The 22,464-nt window shown below is 40.1% G+C and overlaps 2 protein-coding genes across 5 annotated transcripts in view; one reads left to right on the plus strand and one right to left on the minus strand.

The window, feature by feature from the left end:
* Nucleotides 1–896: 896 nt before the first annotated feature.
* ybey (ybeY metalloendoribonuclease) lies at nt 897–2,345 on the plus strand. 2 transcript variants are annotated; one of them, XM_067227548.1, is made up of 4 exons: nt 897–1,538; nt 1,635–1,766; nt 1,883–1,966; nt 2,044–2,345. In XM_067227548.1, exons 1-4 carry the CDS (start codon nt 1,329–1,331, stop codon nt 2,137–2,139), a joined length of 522 nt encoding a protein of 173 aa, XP_067083649.1. In that variant the 5' UTR covers nt 897–1,328; the 3' UTR covers nt 2,140–2,345. The 2 variants fall into 2 exon arrangements, with proteins under 2 accessions (XP_067083649.1, XP_067083650.1); XM_067227549.1 differs by having other exon boundaries at nt 924–1,538; nt 1,898–1,966.
* Nucleotides 2,337–22,464, minus strand: part of usp37 (ubiquitin specific peptidase 37) — a 99,469-nt gene continuing 79,341 nt past the window's right edge. For all 3 annotated transcript variants that reach the window (XM_067261998.1, XM_067262011.1, XM_067262006.1), the window contains exons 19-24: nt 20,580–20,740; nt 20,227–20,287; nt 7,227–7,342; nt 4,250–4,319; nt 3,925–4,063; nt 2,337–3,745 (exon numbers count right to left, since the gene is read on the minus strand). In XM_067261998.1, the coding sequence (XP_067118099.1) occupies nt 3,661–3,745; nt 3,925–4,063; nt 4,250–4,319; nt 7,227–7,342; nt 20,227–20,287; nt 20,580–20,740 (632 nt within the window). In that variant the 3' untranslated portion in view covers nt 2,337–3,660. The remainder of the gene's footprint in view (nt 3,746–3,924; nt 4,064–4,249; nt 4,320–7,226; nt 7,343–20,226; nt 20,288–20,579; nt 20,741–22,464) is intronic.

Consider the following 22,464-nt stretch of genomic DNA (forward strand, 5'->3'; position numbering starts at 1 on the left):
CAATAATCACATTTATCACCAAACCAAAGCTTGGACAACTTGGTCAGCTAGTAGTAGAAGAATGTGAAACAAGTTTGAAGTTTCTGTGGTCATTGTTGACAAAGATATTGATGAAATATTGGAAAATGTGTGTTTTTCTTGATTTATTGGCTATAGGTTAATCAATAATCAACTTTATCACCAAATCAAAGCTTGAACAACTTGGTCTGCTAGTATTAGAAGAATGTGCAACAAGTTCAAAGTTTCTATGTTCATTTTTGACAAAGATATTGAGGAAACAGAAATATTGGTATTTTTATTGATTTATTGGCTATGGGTTAATCAGTAATCAACTTTATCACCAAACCAAAGCTTGGAAAACTTGGTCAGCTAGTAGTAGAGGAATGTGAAACAGGTCTGAAGTTTCTATGTTTATTTTTGACAAAGATAGAGTAAACACTGAAATATTGGTGTTTTTATTGATTTATTGGCAATGGGTTAATTAATAATCAACTTTATCACCAAACCAAAGCTTGGACAACTTGGCCTGCTAGTATGAGAAGAATGTGCAACAAGTTTAACGTTTCTATGTTCATTTTGTACAAAGATATTGAGGAAATACAGAAATATTGGTGTTTTTATTGACTTATTGGCTATGGGTTAATCAATAATCAACATTATCACCAAACCAAAGGTTGGACAAATTGGTCAGTCAGTAGTAGATGCATGTGCAAAAAGTTTGAAGTTTGTATGGTCGATTTTGAGAAGATATTGAAGAAACATTCTGACTGTCTACTCTCTTACCCCGGTCCCTAAATATGACGCGGAGCCTGAACGGAGGTACGAATATGAATGTCTGTTGAATCTCGAATATGAAAACAGATTTCACCTCCGTGACGGCATAGACTTATTTTGAAGCCAGGAGCACAGCGAGCAACTTCACTGCACAAATCTCGGTTTTGCAAGCCTCAGTGACCTAAAAAGAGAAGGAGTTGATTGTCCTTCGTCCTTTATTTTGAAACAATTAGCAGAAATCAGCCGGAAATGGAATTCTAAATCGACACTAGCTTCACACGGAAGGTTTAGTTTCCGCATCTCGTACTTGTATGCATTTTGCTGGCTTGTTCTTTTCGAATTAAGAGGAATTGTTCTGAGAATTTTATATCGACAGTCATAATAAACTAACAATATATTTCTTCGACGAGAGACAATGTTTTAATTAGGCTTACAAATCGAAATAGGAATTGTATCTGCACCCTACTGGAGTTCACCTTGAATGAACGGACGAACTAGCTGTGCCTGGTCGCGCTTCAATGAGGCACTAATTTCATTTCTTCCTGTGCTTTATAATGGGCTTAGTTCTTCGAAATCTCCAGAAAGTTGTGCCACTACGACGTGCTACACTACGCAAAGATGTAGACACTCTAAGGCACATACTAGGGGTCCAAAAATTTGATATGGGTATAATTTGCGTTGATAACCGTAGAATTCAACGCATTAATAACATTTATCGGAAAAAGAACACGCCCACAGATGTCCTTGCATTTCCTTTCTACGAGGTAAGTTCATGGGGAACATCTAAACCTCTGGTTATTAGCTTTTGTGCATGGGGCCACCACTGAGTGACATGCTATTAATGATTGTTTACTCTCTAGGACTTGAGACCAGGAAGGCTGCCTTGTCCCATACACAGAGACGAGCTTAACCTTGGAGACATTTTCTTGGGGGTTGAATACTTGACGAAAACGTGCCAGAACGAATCTCAGGACATTCATGGTGTTCTCACAGTGAGCCAATACCACAAAACATTTAATATTCAAATGGATTTGCTTGATTCATACATAGTATGATACATTAGTATTATGGCATGGACTGGGTAATATTCTCATTAATAAGATAGCAGTTTCTGCCTCATCAGGTGGTCACTGCTCATGGGATCTGTCATCTACTGGGCTATAGACATGAAACAGAGGAAGAGTGGGCAGAGGTAAGAACATTGAAGATGTCCCTGTTTTGTAAGCTTAAATTGCATTTGTTTTAATTCCTGATGTTGTAAACCAACAGATGCTGCAGAAGGAAAGCTATATTTTTACTGAGTTTAACAGACTCACTGGCAGACTTCTGGAACCTCTGACCAAGAAATGCACCCAAAGCAGGTGACTTCATCAATCCCAACTACCTAAAAACTGGATTTTAACATTCAATTGAGGACATCCAAAAGTAGACTTTTGGTTCAAGACCATGTAATTTACTCAACTCAGTGCAATGGACATATACCTGCACCTCCACAATTATCAAACACTACTGCTCATTAAACGTTTTGGCTTGACATGTGACAGGAAAAATAAAACATCAAAACATGTTAACACAGTAATAGTTTTATTTAAAATGTGCTTTAGGAAGTGTAATTGAAATGCTGAATAAGCTCCATCCTCTCTGCAAGACAATTTCTCTTTAACTGGTGCATATTCAGGTTGGTGCAAGTATGGACCGCCCAGACAAAGATTTGGCATGCTTTCATTCCACATTAAAGATCATGTCAGTTACACAGACTGTTTACGTTGATTTTCAGGCTGTTTCCTCACAGTTACATGAATTACATTTTGAAGTCCTACAGGCATTAACTTCTATCTCTACAAGTTAGTTTCAGATCTAACTATTTTGCTAGAAATGATTTAACTGCTTAACTTTGCCCCTTCCTATAGCCCCAATATCCTTACATTACAAGCACTGCATCAGAGAAGAGCTCTCCAAGCAGGAAATTACATCCAGAACTTTGTTAGACATTTTAATTGGCCATGAAAACCATATAATAAATACATAAATATGTTGGCCTTTTACCAGCAAAACTATCCTTAGTGTACACGTCCATAACGAGATTTCTACTTTGTTTTGAAAAGTTATAAGAACATTTTTTAATTGGTTGTTCACAGTAAAGCTCTGTAGAAAAAAATTAGTTCTTTACTGGGAGGTACTAGAAAAATCCTAGGTGTGTGAGATTATAAAAAGCAACTATAGTATAAGCTTGTTACATTTTCTGATGTATAAAACGTCAACTCTCAATCATTTAATAAGTAAAGTATAACAAAAAATGTCAAACATACCTATTCAACCTCAAATTACAGATTGGAAACTCGTATGCAGAATCGTCAAATTCATGCCACAGAATAAATATTGCACCACTTGTGCTGCATATAGAAACAAAAAGACCCTCCAAACTAAGTTGTCTTATACTCAAACACATAGAAGAATAGATCTTTATTAGATTATATGGTAAATAAAAATTCTGAAAACCATACAATCTCAGGAGCAACAGCATCTGACAATATAAAGTTCTGAATGTGATAATAGAGAAAAACAAGGGCCAGTTCCAAATTGATCATGAAGAAAATACTGAACCCTATATGCAAGGGTTGTTTTCTTCCAAATTGAAAACACAAATGACAAAATACAGTCATGAACTTCCCTTTGCTCATGGTGCGCCACATTAAATTTCATACAGCCTGATTATTGACTAAGGTTTCATTCAGTGTCACCAACAGAAGATACCTTAGTCTAGGTGTTATCATACCTGAAAAGGGGGAGGCATAGTGCCTAAATGGACAGTGTTAGTAGTACTGGAGAAGACTCCCCTTTCTTTCACCCCAACTCAAACCAGCATTCAGACAGCATAACATGTCTCTAAAGGGGCTGAAGGACACTCCTTCCTGCCTCGGACGAGCTCCCCCCTGTCTTCTCAAGATCAGACAGTTCCTCAAACACATCCCTGAAGAAAGAATGGGACAGCAGTGAAAAATAAGCTCATACACACTTATGTAAACTAGACCAAAGTATTGGGACAATACCCAAGCTAGACAACACCCACCTACCCCTCTTTCCACATTAGAGAATGTGATTATGAAAATGTTTATGATATCCTAGGTTGCGGTTTGTCAGAGAACTTACTTGTGCATGTAGAAAAATATGTATCCACTGCGATCTCGGTCCCTCTGCACGTTGGATTCCTGCGTGCGGGACACATCCAGGTCATTGAAGGTAAGCCATGACTGCTTCCTCATGTCATATACATCGCTGATATAATGACCTGAGGAGAAGTATTTAGAGGTGGGAGGGGATAATGTACATTAACACTTTCGCTCAAATTTAAAATTATGTCAATGCCTTTGGAAAGTGTACTAACTGTGGCTCAATGCATGTTATACAACTACTGCACAGTATTTAGCAATAGGCCAGTGAGCGGCAGACATATAGATTGAAGTGGAGTTCATACCTGAGGATGAGCTGCTTCCAATGTGACTGACCACACTGATGAGTCTAAAAGAATTGGCCAGGTCTCCACTCTGGATGGGAAGTGTTAAGAGTTATGCAGGACTAAGGATAAGTTTCATTTACAACAACACAAAACCCCATTCAGAAACCTTATTTATGATTAAAACACCCCTGCAAGATGGGGAGGGACATACCTATTTGGAAGGGGGGGGGGCAGCATTATAATTCCTCAAAGAAAATGTTTATTATTCAAAATGTAGAAACGTTTGTGCCATAAGGGCTCTAGACTGCGACCAAACGCATTTTGCGACCATTTATTGAGACTGCGAGTAACAACTTACACAACTACTCGCACAAGTGCAACCTGCAAATTTGACATGTTGAAAAAGAGAAGGGAGCGAGTCTGCCAGATTGTGAGTGATTATTCAATTGCGTGTGTAATGTAATCTACACCTGTGTCTCTCAAAGGGAGACACGGGTGTAGAATTGATGCGCTCAGCCCCTTCTTGCCACGCTTGCATTCTCTCTCACTACAACAAAGCCATCTGTGAATGGGCCCCCTCTCTCCATGCACGCTCTGAATCAATGCGTGGGAAAAACAGCTTTTTCCCTCAGAGAAGACGGCCAGAGAATCAATCCGGAGTTTACGAACGGTTAGTAGGCCTATCATAATTCTATGAACAAATATGTCCAAAACTGATTCATTAAAATTAAATGTAATAATATTCATAGTTAAATACATTTGGCAAATATAACAATATGAGCTAAAGCTCCAAACATTTGCACTCAAATGAATGCAATTTACATTTAGTCATTTAGCAGACGCTCTTATCCAGAGCGACTTACAGTAAGTACAGGGACATTCTCCCCGAGGCAAGTAGGGTGAAGTGCCTTGCCCAAGGACACAACGTCATTTGACACGGCCGGGAATCGAACTGGCAACCTTCTGATTACTAGACGGCTTCCCTAACCACTCAGCCACCTGACTCCCAATTAGATTTTTTAGTCCCTAACTACACTCACACTGTTTATAACGTCTGGCTCCGCCCCCGCCACAAATATAATCACTTTCTGTGGGAAACACTAATATTAGCTATCTAAAATCTGCAATTAAGTTAAGAATCTAAAGATTAAGTTTAATTGGTTATGTAACATTGGATAGAACGGTGAACCAGTCACTATCAGCTCACAGCATATACTACTGTGCCATTAGATAAACTATTGCATAGAGCCCGTGATAAAATTGGTGGCACATACACACAGATTCCTGGAATTATAGATTAGATAGTGCAGTGTCCATGATGCAGCTGGTGATGACATTTCTTCTCAGTGATTTTGGTACCTATATTTCTCAGATCACAATTGAAATTCTCTCATCTCTGAGGTACTTGTTCAACCTCCACATCTATTCTAGTCTAATAACCAATGCTGTGGTAGCCTACATTCATGAAATGATTATGTAGCCTTAATTTGTCTGCTGTTTTCTATGCCACAAAATGTAATGTCTTCAATTATTTGATATTGAAATGATTATCCAAACAATGTCAATCCCGGCATTGCACTCCGTTATAAAGAGGACACATGCGGAATATGAAGTTTTCAGAGTGCCCTGTTCTTGAGATGAGTGTGGGAAACTAAACCCATTCTAATGTGTACACACACACAGATTCATGTCATTAGTAAGAGAATTGAAAACATGTTGCGCCACTACAATTATTTGCACTAGCACAAATGCTCCTATAAGGAGTTGGAAAGACGGGAGGTCAGCAAACTTCTCCTTTTTGGCACAAAGCTTTGTGCGTCGTTGATTCAAGTAGGTCTACAAAGACTATATTTTTTTTAACATAAAACTTAGCTAGTCAAACTCAATGCGCTCAAGGTGCTGTCTCCACTTGAACCTGTCCATTGAATTATGTACAAGTAGTCTGCTACACTCCCAAATATATATTGAGGTCGCACAGATAACATTTCGGGTGCATATGTGACAAAATGGCCGCAATTTTGAGCCTTACTGAAATATGAGTAAGTACTTTTTATTTGTTGAGTAAATGTATTTTTCTTTTACTGTAACTTAGTTTTTTATCTGAGAAATTGGCCTCCATGTGGTCATTTATCTAAAATATTTATTTGTTGAATTTAAATAAATTGTGCCATATCATGATATGTATCGTTATCGAGATATTCTGCTGGTGCCCCTAAAATAGTGTGCTGTGTGTGCTACAAATAGTCTGTCTGACAACACTGTTAGCTTATCTAGCTTGGCTGAGTACACATATGTGATGAGTCGCACAAGTGACAAGTGCAGGGCGCTGATAGACATTTTCTAGTTGTGGGGGCCAAAAGAGGGTGTACTGCATTACTTCTTTAGCACTCTGGGGCACCATATCTGCTATAATTAGGTCCGCTGTTAATTTCACAGAAACTTTACAGGCAATGTCATTATTGTCCTCGTAATTGAAAGCATTAAATTATGATGCCGATTTCAAGTATGAGTGTTAACAACTTATATTTTATTTGGGAACTTATATTTTATTGTATTTTTTATTTAATTCTAATTCCACTTTGTACTGCTAGTTTATGTACCCTTAGTATAAATAGTCCACATATAATTTTTTTTGGTCCCTATATGTTTATTGTATGCACCTTCCTGCCAAAGCAAATTCCTTGTCTGTGCAAACTTTCATGGCGAATAAATCCCATTCTGATTCTGACCATGTGGGATTGTCCCGATACGACTACTAACGGGTAGTATCAGTGCATCTCTAGTTAAACCCTAAACCTCTATCAGAGATGACTGGACCTGCAGACCAACAGAATATGCATACATTTATTCTAGCCCTGTGGTCAACACTTGCCTGTGCAGGTGTTCACACAACCTGGTATCAAAGTTTAATAAGCAAGTGCTGGTTGAGTGAGAATTGTTCTGAATAGACCAGATCACATTTTGGAGCCACTGGCAATGCGAGGGGGCAGTTTACCTCTGCATTCCTCCTCAGGTCCTCTGCTTCAGTTTCACTGTACTCCATGTCAAGCACGTCCTCATTCCCAGAGTCCTCATCAGAGCACAGCAGCTCTGGCAACGAGTTGTTGAACTCTGACAAGTCAGAAAACAACACAGGGTTAAACCATGTAGTGCACGTTGAGAGAAAGTAGCGCACACCCAAGCAGCATCTCACAAGTTCTGATCTCCATACAGCTCCATCTAGCATAACACAAAGACAGTTTCATACAGCTGCAAATAACATTCTATAGTGGACCTGGAGAATACAGCAGACACCAGCACGACCCAGCTGATGGCCCTGAACTCCAAGGAACATCCTTCAACATACTATTTTATAGTATCAAAAGTAATCGGTCCATCCACAATGGTCACTGTCTTCACTAAGGTCAGAGGTGACATCTGTTGATCCAATCAGTATACATGTCTGTCACAAAGTCCTTCCTATAATCAACTTAATCAATAGTATGGCTCCATCCTGACTTATAGGATAAAGGTAGCACCTATGGTTTCTAGACCTAAGCAGTCTCTATTCAGGGTATCTGCAGGTTTAGGACAGTTGGATTTAAGACTTTTAAAGACCTTTTTAAATACCTTGCAGAATGACATTTAAGACCTTTAATTTAACAATTTTGTAAAGAGCACACAATAACACCAATCACCATCCTTTTGGAACATTGTTTATTGATATATACACAAAAAATAGCAACATAAGTCTTTGAGCAACTGACTAAACATGAGGCAGTGACGGCACTGAAAGCTTCGATCCCCATTGTTAATCCCCATCGTTGATCCCCTGAAAGCTTTGAGCCACAGCTTTTGATCCCCAATCCCAATGTTCCCCTTAAACCCCAAGCCCTGAACCCTCACAGACCTACTTGACATCAACTAGTAAGTGATTGAGTGCAAGAGGCTGCAAAGGCTCAAAATGCTATAAATCGGAATGGGACTGTACTTTGCTGCATTATCGGCAAAATAGTAATGTTGTTGGATCAAATCTGATGAAAGCATATAATATTTTGAAGGACAACCTACACAACCTACAGTTCTGGCTATATTAACCATCAATAAGCTTTGTGTTTAAAATGACATGTTAACTTTAATTTCTAACTATGTTCACGTCAGGGTTGGTTGCTTCTTCCATGCTTGTTTACCGTTCTTCTTATTTCTTGTCTTATGAGGCGGGTTTGCCGGGATTTCTCTCTTGCCCCGGGCTTCCCCTGGTAACCCTTGTGTTTCATGTCACAAAGCTATGAATTGTGGGCAGTCAGCAAAAATGCGGACTTACGAAAAAGGTGCACAGAGGGCTCAAAATGTCTGCGAAACAGCCCTCGCGCACTTGACGATATGATAGTGGAACAGCCCTAAGCCTTATACTTAGTGAGAACGCAGCTCAACATTTGTGAGTCTGTCAGGGTGGACATTGGGATTTCTTTTGAAAGGTGACACTGAAGTTATTTTCCCCGTTATCAGAACCCCTGTAAGTGCTACTGGTTTTGAGTAATAGGATTGTGTTCAATGCTTGAACACAATGAAATACAAAGTTTTTATTTCCGCCTGAATTTTGTTTTGCATACAGATGCCTGCAGATGTCTATAGGTGTTCATTGATGAGACATCCTGTGACCAACAGTTGCAGCTTACAGGAGGTCAGGGTTTGAACAATACAGCTGAGTCAAGGGTTATAAGAGCTGATGAACAGAGAATGTTTAAGTAGTTGGTTGTGAAACAGTTGACCGGCTGAGTGAATTACGTTCAGGCTGAGATAGGAAGGGACTTGTAAGGGTAGGAAGGGACTTGTAAGGGTTAATAATGTGATTTTTGCTGCCAAGGGGAAATCTTGTGGAATGTGAGAAACAATAGCAGGGTATTTGTGGATCCTTAAGTCTTAAATTCCGTAATGTAAAAATAAGGGCGTAATTAGCATAAACAAATCTTAAATTCCTCTTTCAAAGGCCTTAAAAATGCAACTGAGCCGATACAGTAACATACATTATTTTATTTTCACAAATAAAATGTGTTCCTCTGTAACAAAAAGCGCAACCAACAACAGTTTAATGATTGTGGGGGGTTGCTAAACCAAATATTGGTAGGGCCAACCACAACCATGCATGTTCTCCAAATTGTTCAAGAACAGCTTTCAATTTACTTTGGGTATGCCTTGTTTAGGCGTTAAACGGAAAATTTGACAGGATTGTGAAGTTGGATTGTTAACTTCTTCAAGATAGGCAAATAAAAGCTTGCATAGCATTTGCAATAGCTCACTTCGACAAAGAAGCAGCCTTTTGATCATCGATTCTGTGTTCTGATTAAACATAAATGTTGTTTAGATATAGGGATGTGGCGAGAACATAAGGCTTTGGGGGTGTTTTTCAGCTAATGGGCCAGGCAACCTCGTGAAAGTAAATGGCATCATGAAAAAAGGAGACTACATTAAGATTCGGGAGCAAAACTTTAGACAGTCTGCAGAAGAACTGGGAATGCAGTGGACTTTCCATAAAGATACCGATGCAAAACACATAGCAAAAGTGGTCAAGAAATGGATGGCAGAAAACGATATCAATCTTTTGGAGTGGCCAAGCCAGTGTCCAGACCTGAATACGAGAAATTGTGGAGAGAACTGAAGACCAGAGTGATGGCAAGGAAGCTTTCCAACGTCAAGGACCTGGAGATCTATGCCAAAGAGCTGTGGTCCAAAATCCCAGTGGAAATGTGCAAAACACTTGATGAATATAAAGGCTTTCCCATTGATTATTGAGAAAGGATGTCAATAATTGTGAAATGTTTCGTCAAAATGTAAAAATAAAAAATAAATAGGAAGCTAATATTCTTTGTTAACATCTCTTACACAATGTCCTACTTTCTTTTGTCACCATAATTTCCAGCCAGAAGATGCCTATTTGTCTAATAAAATGTCACCACAATAAATTTGGCCTGGGTATGAATCATTTTGGGCTTAACTGTATGCCTTAGTTTATTAGCTGCGACTAGCAGCTCCATTAAGTTGGTTGGTGGGTCCACCAGAAATTGCATGCGTTGCACTGTTTAGACTACTGGTTTGCTTGGTATATCCCTATTGACATACTTCTAATCAGCATGCATTATACCAAGGTACTTGTGGAAGCCATCTTGATGCGCACTGCTCTTTCACTGGTCAACCTAGCGCAAGCAGCGGTTGTGGGCCATGCGCGTGGCCTGGGATATTTGCATATTCATATAATACAGACTTTTTCAATGAGGAAGAAAGAGTATGTGCTTCCAGCAACTTTTCTACTTTTAAAGCCACAGGAAACTTGGTTTGAAATAGTGAAAACGCATATATGATATAAAGGTTTTGCATCTCATTAAGCATCCACAAAACTCTGAGTGAAAATAAATGTTTAAAACTATTAGAAAACCTAGTCATTTTTCTGTTTAGACCATTTCTCAAGACTGTAAGCATAGCAGATCATGTTTTGATTGACATCTCCATGAATGACAGTTCTGCCTATGTAAATCTCATGGCAACAGTAACACACAAATATGGGGCAATAAAGCTGCGTAATCCAGCCCTATATGTTTGAACCGTCTGATTCAGAATCAGAGGACAAAGCGGAATCCCTGCCATCTGAATTTTTTTTTTTTAATTTGTCACTGAATGGTGAGTTACAAAATGCTTTGCTATCCATATTACTGAGTAGAATAGTTTGCATAAAGTTACACATGCAATATTAGCTGAGATTCCCCTATTTATCTAAAAGCTAGCACGATGAATACAATGCTAAATGATGGCCCTGTAGAGTTAGTGCCATTTAATTAAGGGCCAAGCAGCGAAGGATTGGATTTGTTAGTTATATTATTATATTATTATTAATATTATTATGGTTAGGTGCCAAGCAGCGAAGGATTTGTTATTATTATCATTCTGCCATGGGAGTCTATGGCAGCCCACTGGTCTCCAAGCTTGTGGACCTGGGACTAAGCACCTCCCTATGCAAGTGTATCTTCCACTTCCTGACGGGGAGGCCACAGGTGGTGAGAATCGGTGACCGCACCTCATCCACACAGGCACCCCCCAGGGCTGTGTGCCAAGCCCTCTCCTTGTTCACTCACGACTGTGCGGTAACGCACAGCTCCAACCTCCTTGTTAAGTTTGATGACGACACAACCATCGTCGGGCCTCATCTCTGTCAGTGACGAGTCAGCCTACAGAGAGGAGGTTGATACCCTGACATCATGGTGTCAGGACAATAACTTCTCTCTCAACTTCAGCAAGACTAAGGAGATGATTGTTGACTATAGGAGGCGGCAGGAGGAGGAGCATGCACCCCTACACATCAACGGATCCAAAGTGGAGAAGGTCAGCTGCTTCAGATTCCTCAGGATGAACATCAGCAATAATCTCACCTGGTCTGCTCACACGGACAAGGTGGTCAAAGCAGCCCGGAAACGCCTCTTCTTCTTGAGGAGACTGAAGAAGTTTGGCATGGACTCAGTCATCCTCACTAACTTTTACAGATGCACTATAGAGAGCATACTGACTGGTTGCATCACAGTGGGGTGTGGGAGCTGCAAAGACAGGGACCGCAAGGCCCTACGTAGTGTGGTCAGGTCTGCTGAGTTCATCATCGGCAGGAAGCTCCCAGCCCTACAGGACACCTACCACACACAATGCCTCAAGAAAGCTGGCAGAATTCTAAGAGACTGTTACCACCCATCCTTCAGTCTTTTTACCCCATTGCCTTCTGGCAGGGGATACCGAAGCATTCACCAAGTGTCATGCCAGTGTCTCAAGCACTCTAGCGCCACCAACGGGGCAAAGTTGGAGGTGTGTTTACATACGTAACTTTTGAATCATATTTCCTATTTACCTTTGGATGCCCTGGATCAAGATGAGTTCAACGCACTCAATGGCGTCATTTCCGGTTATATAGATTTTCTGCAATTTCCGGCAACAAAGCCGCCAAAAAGGAACTGAGGTCATCTCTGGGAATCTTTGCTGCATTGAAATCAAACTTGGTACAGGGACTTGAGACCCTCTTCTGAGGATGTCCAAACAATTTGGTGTCATGTGACCACTGGGAGGGGCCGCAGAGCCCCTCCCTGTGTTTTGGCAAATAACTTTTGCTTACCTCAAATAAGTGATTCCTGCATCTTGTGATAACTTGGGAGATCCCATGTCTGACATGTTAACTTGTGATGCCAGCCAAATTAATGTGGCTGCCATTTTGAAGTAATTAAAAAACGTTTTTCCGCTACTCCTCCTTTCAAAGTTTGTCCAATCGTCACCAAATTTGACACAGATTATCTTCAGCAAGTCTTTTTTTATATAAAAAGAAATCACTGTTGGGGGACCTTAAGTTGATTCCTACAATATGTGACACACGCTCGGGTGAAAAGGGGCGGTTGTCGGCCAACATCATTTCTAGTTTTTTGCAGATTGTAAGCTTTCAAATGATGTGCCATACATTGAAATCTGAAAGTAGTTGAAGAAGATACACGTTTATGTTGATAAACCTGGATAGCTCTAGCCCAGATATTCGGCTTCAAAGATGTAATACATTTTCACGCCTTAACCCTCGTGCTGCCTTCGGGTCACATGACCCAAAGGTTCATAACAAACCATCATTGTGTTTACCCAATTTTACCCAATACAAAAACAAATAAAAATAATTTTCTTTTAACCATTCCAATGTGGGGGGTCTGAGACAGCCCGACAGTTAAAAGAAAATGCTTCACTTTGTTTTTGTATGAGGTAAATTTGTCGCAATACGACGGTGGGTCACAATGACTGATGGGTCAGAATGACCCGAAGATAACACAAGGGTTAAGAGAGGTGTGATTGGTTTGTGTTAATGGGGTCATTGACTGCAGAACAGAATTTACCTTGTCACAGTTGAATAACAACAGTTCAGTGGGTAAAATGGACATACAGTGAACCCCAAAGTCCATTGACACCTCTTTCCTATGCAAATCTCACATAAAAAATGTAGCTGTAAAACGGTCGGTTTTGAAAAGTTGATGTCACAACAGGGGCTCCACCTTTTTTGGCTCTGGTCTGTACCTTTGTCACACCCCAAAATTTGCTGCACGCTGCTCTGTGTACTTCTACGGAATTACAAAGAAGAACGTTTTTCAAGGATATTGAAAATGGACTACTGTCGTAAATGCAGTGTTCCAGGCTGTACAGGGAATGCTGACACTTTTCAGAGTCTTCCCAAGGAACCAAACACTCGACCAGCTGTGATGTTTGTCTATGAGAAGATCCCTGTGCAGTTCGACCTTCAATTACACATTTGCTCCAACCATTTCACAGAGGACAGTTTTGAAAACCTTGGACAATGTAAAGCAGGATTTGCTATGAAGCTGTTGCTGAAAAGAGGTGCTGTTCCGACCTTATGTTCATCACAACCGCAAGCTGTAGTATGATTTTCTCGCTAACAGTTATTAGCAATGCTAACGTATCCTGTATCTATCATAGGTAGAATGTGTGATGATTTAGTTTATTGGCAATGGGGCTAACGTTATTTCATGTTCCTGACTGTTTCATTCAAATTAATAACCTGTTTTGTCATGTAAATCTACAATTCACGATGCATGTTTGTCCAGATATTTGTCAGGTTATCTTTTATTAGTTAGAGCTAGCAAGATAGCTAACTAAAGCTGAGTTGAATCACGATAGTTTGGTTGCTAAGCTGTAACGCTACCCACCTAAATCGATCCGGTTTGCTTCGACAACAGAAGTGGAAACAACTAACGTTATCATTTCAAATGATATATAGTCAATCTGTTGAAAACAGTGTTGTGTAGACACAATAGATGTATTTGTACGTTTTTATTTCAAGTCTCCACCTTCGATGTTTCAGTGAGTGCTGTTGGCCGTGATGCGTCTTTGCTCTGCAGCTTCACTCGTTGTAAACCAACCAATCAGCACGCAACTCATCTATTCATATACACACCATAAAAGGGAGAAAACCTCTAGTTTTTTCACAGGTCTATTTCACAGGGTGCATATGGGCGCATAGAACAACACCCGGGCCAATTTCAGCCCAACCAATGTTACATACCCTATTCGGAGACCTTAAGGAACAGTGTGAAATACTCCCCCAAAAAGTCAATGACCCCTTTAATCATTAGAACAACAACGGAGCAAGAACAATCTTTGCTAAGTTTTATTGGTGGCCATGATGATGTGGCCCTCCTCCCCACGGGGTTCGGGAAAAGTTTGCCGTAGCTGAAAAGTCAGCTACGGCAGCTAGCTCCGTTACAGTAGTGTGGTGAAGGAGTTGGCTAAGGCGAATGCTAGCAATTGGTTATGGCAGAACTGAGTGGCTCTGGGCAGATCCAATAGTTTTAAACTTCAACAGAGTACCCGCCTTCGAGGAAGTTAACGCTCGTCAATGGAGCGATCCCAGACCCTCTGTACAAATGTAATGTATGAGGGTCTGGTTAGGACCAGGCTAGATGGGATCGTTCTTTGTACAGACAAACACAGCCTACATACAAAACATTACAGCTAGTACCACCGCGCTAGCATAAGTAGCCGAGGGAAAAACCAGCCGCACCAAATCAAAACATCATGCATGATGCTAATAGTTTAAGTAAAGTAAACTTGCTTTATGGAACAGGCCTCAGTCCAAAACCCATGTGTGAACTACGAGTGCAGTTTTAACCTTTTCACAAGTTTCATACAAGTTCTAAATCTGCTGACTGTTCCCCCAGAGGGAGTTTTTACTGCTTGTGATGTCAAAGGCGGCTAAATATTCTCTTGTGATTTGACGCATCAAGACAGAAAGCCTGAAAAGGGCAGACATTTTATTTGTCTCTTTGCATAGTATAGGCAAAGTTGTAAACTGAGTCACGTTATACATTGAGACAAATAAGTTTCTATTGGTCAATTAGCTACAAAAATATTTTTGATTCAAAAACCTGTCAACTGTATTTAAAAAAAAGTCAAATAAACACCATAAATAAGATAATTTCTGAGCTGCAGTAAAAAAGAAACAAATATATTGAGTTATATTACTATAATATACTGTAACTAGAGAGGGTACAATTTCTGGGGAAATTGTAGAGTGTGCTTGCTTGCGTCGGTTGCAGGTGTTGCAAGTTTTTCCCTTGTAGTGATATTTTCAAGCATTTAGCCTACTCATATTGCATATTTCATTAAGAACACCCTTTGAAACAGCTGCAAACCCCCTTTGAAACAAGATACTGTAACAACGTTGTCACTGGCAGTATGGAATCGCGATTCAAACAGTATTGTACCGTCTGCTTACTGAAAATATGCCGGCCCCCCAAAACGTAAATAAGTTTGACATGAATGTAGGGGGAAATGGCTACTTCAAAATAAGTTTGCTAGAGGCAAGCTAGCTGCTGTTGCTCCACAGTTCACTGATTGTTTGAATGCGCCGGTAATGAGAAAGTTTCTTTTGACATAGAGTTTAGCTGTGGCATTGAAGACAGTACTACTACACACTGCCAGTGGACGAGCCGAGTCTGACTGAGGCTAACGTCAAAACAAGCCGCGGTGTCACTCAAATTCCAAGTTTTACACGAATCACAAAAATATGCTGACCCGCTGGCTATCTTCGCAATCGTCTTATCTTTAAAACACTGCCCTCCTTCTGATTTTTTTTATGTAGCATTGACCCTGGTACGAAATTAAGAAAATACTCATCAGAGATCGACAACAGCTGACGCAATCGTCAACGGAGGCTGACGGGGCTCTCACGTAGCAAACCAATCAAAGTTTTTACAGCAACCTACATTAAAATCTCACCATCTGGCTGTCTTCACAATAGTCATATCGTCATAACATTGCCCTCCTTCTGTTTTTTGGTGTAGAATTGACCGAACTATAAAATTACGAAAATACTAAACTACGATGACGCTTGCATGGCTGCCGCCTAGGCAGTCTCACGGGCGAACCGCACTCGCTCAAATTACAAAGACTTTCACGACCTAAATAAAAAATCCTAGATTGCAGTTCCACTCGAAATTGCTTTCTCAACAAAACCCAATGGTTGGTAATTTTGGGGGTTGGCATTTTTCACTCATAATCCAAGCACCAATTTGCGTGCTAGAACGTCTCTATCACGTTGTATCCATGCGTCGTTGCTAACGTGTGCTGACGTAGTGACGTAGACTAGCACTGCTACCCTTCGCCGACAGAAGACACTTTTTGCAACAAAAACGTTGTAACCTCCTAAACTGTGCAACGGAGTGTAAATAAAAATACAAGCAACTCAATCGCTACCAAGACGAAACTTTTGACACCTAGGTTGTCTATGTAGGCCAAATAATGACTGAGTTTTATGGGGGCAAAAAGAAATAAAAAAAATAATAAAAATAATAATATATATGTGAGAGAACAAAGGTTGTGCCCTTGCCGAAGGCAAAGCACACCCAACTATACAAAGTAATATAACGGCTCGAAAGGCTTGACAGTACAATAAGTAGGTTCATGAGCAAGTTAGTCATCTTCTTAGCTTCTTTAGCTACCTTTGATGACAAGCTAATGGCTATAAGTGATCATGATGGATGCCATGTTTTCTTTTTTGCTTTGATCAGTACTCAATGAATTGTGTCAAAGATATTGTATAGGATAGTGTTCCTCAACAAGTGTCGCGGGTGTGTCGCGGACGTGTGCTTCGAATCAAACGTTTATTGGGTGTGCTCAGGCGAAAAGAGAGATGATTATTAAGAATCTTGGAGGTTTAACCCCCTGTCTTAAACCAGAGGTGACGAGATTCGGTGTAATCCTGGACTCAGATTTGAATTTCAACTCTCACATTAATAAAGTGACCAAAACAGCTTTCTTTCACCTGAGGAATATAGCAAAGGTACGCCCATTCATAAACCAAAATGATGCAGAGAAGTTAATTCATGCTTTTATATCCAGCCGGCTGGACTACTGTAACGCACTTTTCACTGGTCTTCCCAAGAAAACCACTGAAAGACTACAGCTCATTCAAAATTCTGCAGCTAGATTATTAACCAAAACTAAAAGGAGAGAACACATTAGTCCTGTCCTAGCTACTTTACACTGGCTCCCTGTTACCTTCAGAATTGACTTTAAGGTCCTTTTCCTCACATACAAAGCTCTACACGGACAAGGACCTAGCTACATTGCTAACTCCTTTATAAACTACACACCAGCTAGAACACTGCGATCATCAAATGCAGGCCTATTAGAGGTCACCAGAAGCAGTCATAAGAAGATTGGTGATTCGGCCTTTGTCAATTACGCCCCAAAACTATGGAACAAATTACCCATAAATATTAGGGAAGCAAACACTAGACATTTTTAAAAGACAGCTTAAAACCTACCTTTTTACAGAAGCATTTAAATAATTTTATCTTAAAAGGGTTTTCCTACTTTTAAAGTTGTTTTCTCTCTTGAACAGAGATCTTATTGGGATTTTTATTTTTGTTTGAATTGTTTATCACTTGTATTATTGTTTTTATTGATTTTATGTAAAGCACCTTGAGCTACAATTCTTGTATGAAATGTGCTATATAAATAAAGTCTTACTTACTTACTTACAACCATTGTTCTCTCACATATATCTTCTTTTTAGGATTCCTCCGTAAGGAGGAAACCTATTGTTGTTAGTTTTATTATAATTGTTATTATTGTGCAATGCGAGTCAATGGCAGCCCCTAGAACCATATGGTAACTTTTTGTGAAATTTGGCACACTCATTCAGGACAGTACCTTCTTTATTCACACCAAGTTTCATGTCTCCCATTAGACCACTCTAGCGCCAACAACGGGTCAAAGTTGGACTTGTGTTTACACACGCAACTTTTGAACCGTATGACCGATTTTTCAAAAATGAGGTACCATTGGATTCCCTGGATCAGGACGAGTTCAACACACCCTTTATATACCCTATAACCCTACGGTTATATAGATTTTCCGCAATTTCCGGTTTTATCAAAACCCTTTGAAAGCCTACTCCTCCTACAATTTGTGTATTTGAATCTTCTTCAAAATTACCAGAGATGATCTTCAGACCAAGCCTCGCGAAAAATTATTTTGATCCTCACAACCGTTTGTCTGGTACAGCCAATTGAAATCGGCAACAAAGCAACCAAACAGCAATTTGGATCAAATCTCTGAGATATCAACACCAAATTTGGTATATCAGTGGAAGACACTACAACATGTTACCATGTGAAAAGGCAACTTCATATCTCCAAAAATGATTGATATAAAGCAAATCGAATTTATCGCTAAAATAATGCTTTACACATCCACCGGTCAAAAACTGATACTCTGATTCAATCACAAGTTAATATGAAGACTCTTGAGAATATTTAGTACACAAATCTGGGAAAAAGTTGACTAAGATGAAAAGTCGATTTTTGGTGAATATTTGAAACATGCATGCTTGGCTAATTGCTATGGAAATTTCCAATGTAACGTCTCCCTCTGCTCCTCAGCGCGCGCGCTCCACATTCTCACACACTCAGCCTTTCCCTTGACACGCGTGAGCTTGGTGAGACACACACACAACATTTTAGGAGCTTGTGGGCTGACCAAGGCCCCACTCATTCCTTGGTCTTTAGCAAAGGCCCATGTGGATCTTGATGGTATTGCATTTCCAATTTTGTATGCAATGGTAAAAAGTTGTCAAAATCCTGAAACATTGATAGTATAGGCCAAGAGTAACTACCACACCACAAATGGCCCACCATTACCCATAGGTGATGCTGCAGGCCACGCCCTGATGCACAAAGATACAAGGCTTTCTGGAATGGGTAGGCTCACCAAGCCCCCTCCCTTCCCTCCTTGGCTTGAAATAAAGGCCCTTGTGGATCTTGATGGTATTGCATTTCAGATTTGGTATACATAGACAACACCTGTGTCAAAAGATTCGTCTTGGTCTCGATTGCGTTGCTTGTGTTTTTATTTACGTTCCGTTGCACGGTTTAGGAGGTTACAACGTTTTTGTAGCAAAAAGTGCCTTTTGTGCACAAAGGGAACTCAGTGCTAGCCTACGTCACAACGTCAGCACACGTTAACAACGACGCATATATATATGACGTGCATAGATGTGTTAGTAAGACTGTTGCACATAACAGTGTATCTTATCGTGCTGTGGTGTACTAGCAGCATCATACATTTAAGCAATTCAAGATTTGCAAGATGTACAGTAAGTAATGTCACATTAAATAATGTATTTAAACTCAAGCTTGTGTGGTGCGTCGCTGTCTTCAATACCACAGCCTAAACTTTATGTGAAAAGAAACGTTCTCATTTCCAGGGCTTTCAAACAATCAGTTAAGTGTGGCTAGCAACAGCAGCTAGCTTGCTTGTAGCAAACTTCTTTTGAATTAGCCATTTCCCCCTAAATTAATGTCAAACTTATTTAAGTTTTTTGGGGGCATATTTTCAGTTAGCAGACGGTACTGTTTGAATCGCAATTCCATCTGAAATACTGCCGGTGACAACGTTGTTACTGTAGAGCTTGTTTCAGAGGGGGTTCTTAATGAATTATGCAATATGAGTAGGCTAAACTTGGGGACGGACCCACCTGCAACCGACCCTCTCTAGTTTTTATTAAGTTACCAAACTTACATTTAGTCATTTTAGCAGACGCTCTTATCCAGAGCGACTTACAGTAAGTACAGGGACATTCTCCCCAAGGCAAGTAGGGTGAAGTGCCTTGCCCAAGGACACAACGTCATTTTGCACAGCCAGGAATCGAACCAGCAACCTTCGGATTACTAGCCCAATTCCCTAACCGCTCAGCCACCTGACTCCCACTTCCGATGGTGCGCTTGTATTTTTAAAGGTGCTCGAGTTGATTTGCCGTCAAGTTATACAGAGTTACATAACACCTACCAGCCAATCAGAAATACAACCAGCCACCAGTTGAGTAACACTGGTATAGGCAATGATAACTCAATAAAGGGTTATATAAGACCTTTCAGAAAACACGATACATGTGTTACAAATCAGAGGGGAGGGCTTCTGTGACTTTGCTGTACCTTGTAGACTGAGCTCAGTGGCTCTCTTGAGGTCATCATCCTCTCTCATCTCCTGGGCTTCCTGTGTGAAACAAGCAGAATACAAACATCTGAAAGATAGATATCACTATATAACAACCTTGTATGAACTTTATGAACAGATTCTTCTCTGAAGTTTGACCCTGCTCAAATTGTTTTGAGCAAAGGCCAAAGTTGTTGACAGATAAGGATAACTATGTGACAAACACACTAGATAGAAAAAAACAGAAGATAACTTTTTATGATTTTTTTTTTGTGGAATTGAAACTAAAAGATAGTAGGTTTTGAATGTTTGATACATGAGAATTTGTCTAACTAGATTCATTTTAACTTACATGTTCCTGGAGAGACTGGGCCAGGGCCTGCTGCAACTCCTGCTCCTCTCTTTCCTGATCCATGCTATATTGTTGTACCCAGTCGAGCTCACCCTGCACTCCCTCTGGAGTTTGGTTTTCCTTGTTCTCATCCATGGTCAGGTCCAGGGAATCCAGGACATCTAGATCATAAACAGTTGGATTTATCAAACTAAACCACTGGTCTTTGTACTAGGGATGCAGCAATTAACCGATTTTACTTTCAACCACAACTTAAAATGTCTCGGTTTTGTAACTGTAAAGGCTCAGCTACACCAAATGTTTCTATTCTCCCTCTCAAAAAGGGACATTATTTTTCTATGAACAACGGTTTAACAGTGAGGAAAATTAAATAAACATTGCCAGAGTTTGCAAACAGTTCTGGGGTCTCATTTATAAACATTGCATACAGGGCTGAAAATGTGCGTACGCCACTTCCCACGCAAAGGTTGTGATTTATAAAACAAACATTTGACGGGAGAATGCGTGGTCCTCCACGCAAACTCTGACCCATGCATAGGCCTACGCACATTTTGGAGACAGAGGGAATTGGCGACGCAGATGACCGTACTGTAGTCAGACTGCAGAAAGTAAATGTGGGAAGAACGATTACTCTGAATATTTATATATTTTGTTTTCCTCACACATTTTTTTCACTCCATTTCATCATAATCATGAAGATTAAATCCAGCAGTGTTATTTGCACTTGTACTGAGTGATAATTGTTCCATAAACATTTTGTACAATCCAAATCAAATTTTAAATCAAAATTCAGCGCTCTCTCACCATCAGATTGTCCACTACGGGAGTGCAGGAGGGGGAGATGCCCCGACTGCATGGAATACAGGATAACATCACATATCCTACCTATAGATAACTGCAGAACACAGTGTATAACTACATATATTTCTTTAATACTGTGCATATATCATCATGTCAAAAACAGGAAATTCAGTCGTTAAGCTCCTGCGCAACGCTACGTCCTCGTTATCAGTCCAAACTTTAATAGACTACTGTTCATAACAAAACGCTTTTGTTTTCAAATTGTATCTCGACTCGGGGTATCACTGGCACAGTTGACGCCACTCGCAGTGTTTTTTTTTTATTGGTGATCCACTGGCCACCAAATAATGTGATTTTCAGGCCATCACCAATAGGCTAACAGTGTCTGAGAAGTTGGCTTTTTTGGGGGGGTTTTCCCACCGGTCGCCATGATTCACCGTAAAGAACAATCGCATGCCAGGGTCATTAATGTACTGGATTAGCATTCATGAGGTGCTTTGCATTGACCATTTATGGTTAGAAATGGGCGTGTTCAGGGCGGGGTAAAATGCTGATTCACGTACGCACACTTGTGGGTAATCTGTGATTTATAGAGGGAACATTGCTCACAGGTGTGCGTACGCACGGTTTTATAAGTCTGACATTTTTGCTGCTAAATGACTAAATGTAAATTTTTGGGCCGTACGCCATTTTAGGCTTTTGGCCGTACGTACACTTTTAGTAAGAATCCTACGCACAGTTTTATAAATGAGACCCCTGGATAATTCAGTTTCGTTTCCTCTTCAGCGTGCTTGTGCAAAATCATGTTTTCTCCTGTTGCTAGGTTGAGCTGATAGTATGTGATTTGTCATCATATGTTGGTACTTTCCATCAGCATATGGTAAATTTTGTGTTTGTTAGTTAAATTGTTTTAATTTTAGGTAGGAGGAAACCTATTGTTTTTGTTAGTATTATTATTATATTTCTCCGCTAAATGGCCCAATAGCTCAAAAAGTCCTTGACCCGATTTGTTCAAATTTGGCCCAATGATACAACAGGTCACTCACTACTCCCAGACCGCTAATGGCCCATGTACGCCCATAGG

The sequence above is a fragment of the Osmerus mordax genome, chromosome 2 (assembly GCF_038355195.1).
Source record: "Osmerus mordax isolate fOsmMor3 chromosome 2, fOsmMor3.pri, whole genome shotgun sequence".
Lineage (NCBI taxonomy): Eukaryota > Metazoa > Chordata > Actinopteri > Osmeriformes > Osmeridae > Osmerus > Osmerus mordax.

Excerpts from the sequence above, each read along its gene's own strand:
- ybey (XM_067227548.1), top strand. The coding sequence starts at position 1,329 with ATGGGCTTAGTTCTTCGAAATCTCCAGAAAGTTGTGCCACTACGACGT. Across the intron at positions 1,539-1,634 it reads TTGCATTTCCTTTCTACGAG|GACTTGAGACCAGGAAGGCT; the intron begins GTAAGTTCATGG and ends TTTACTCTCTAG. Across the intron at positions 1,967-2,043 it reads CAGAGGAAGAGTGGGCAGAG|ATGCTGCAGAAGGAAAGCTA; the intron begins GTAAGAACATTG and ends GTAAACCAACAG.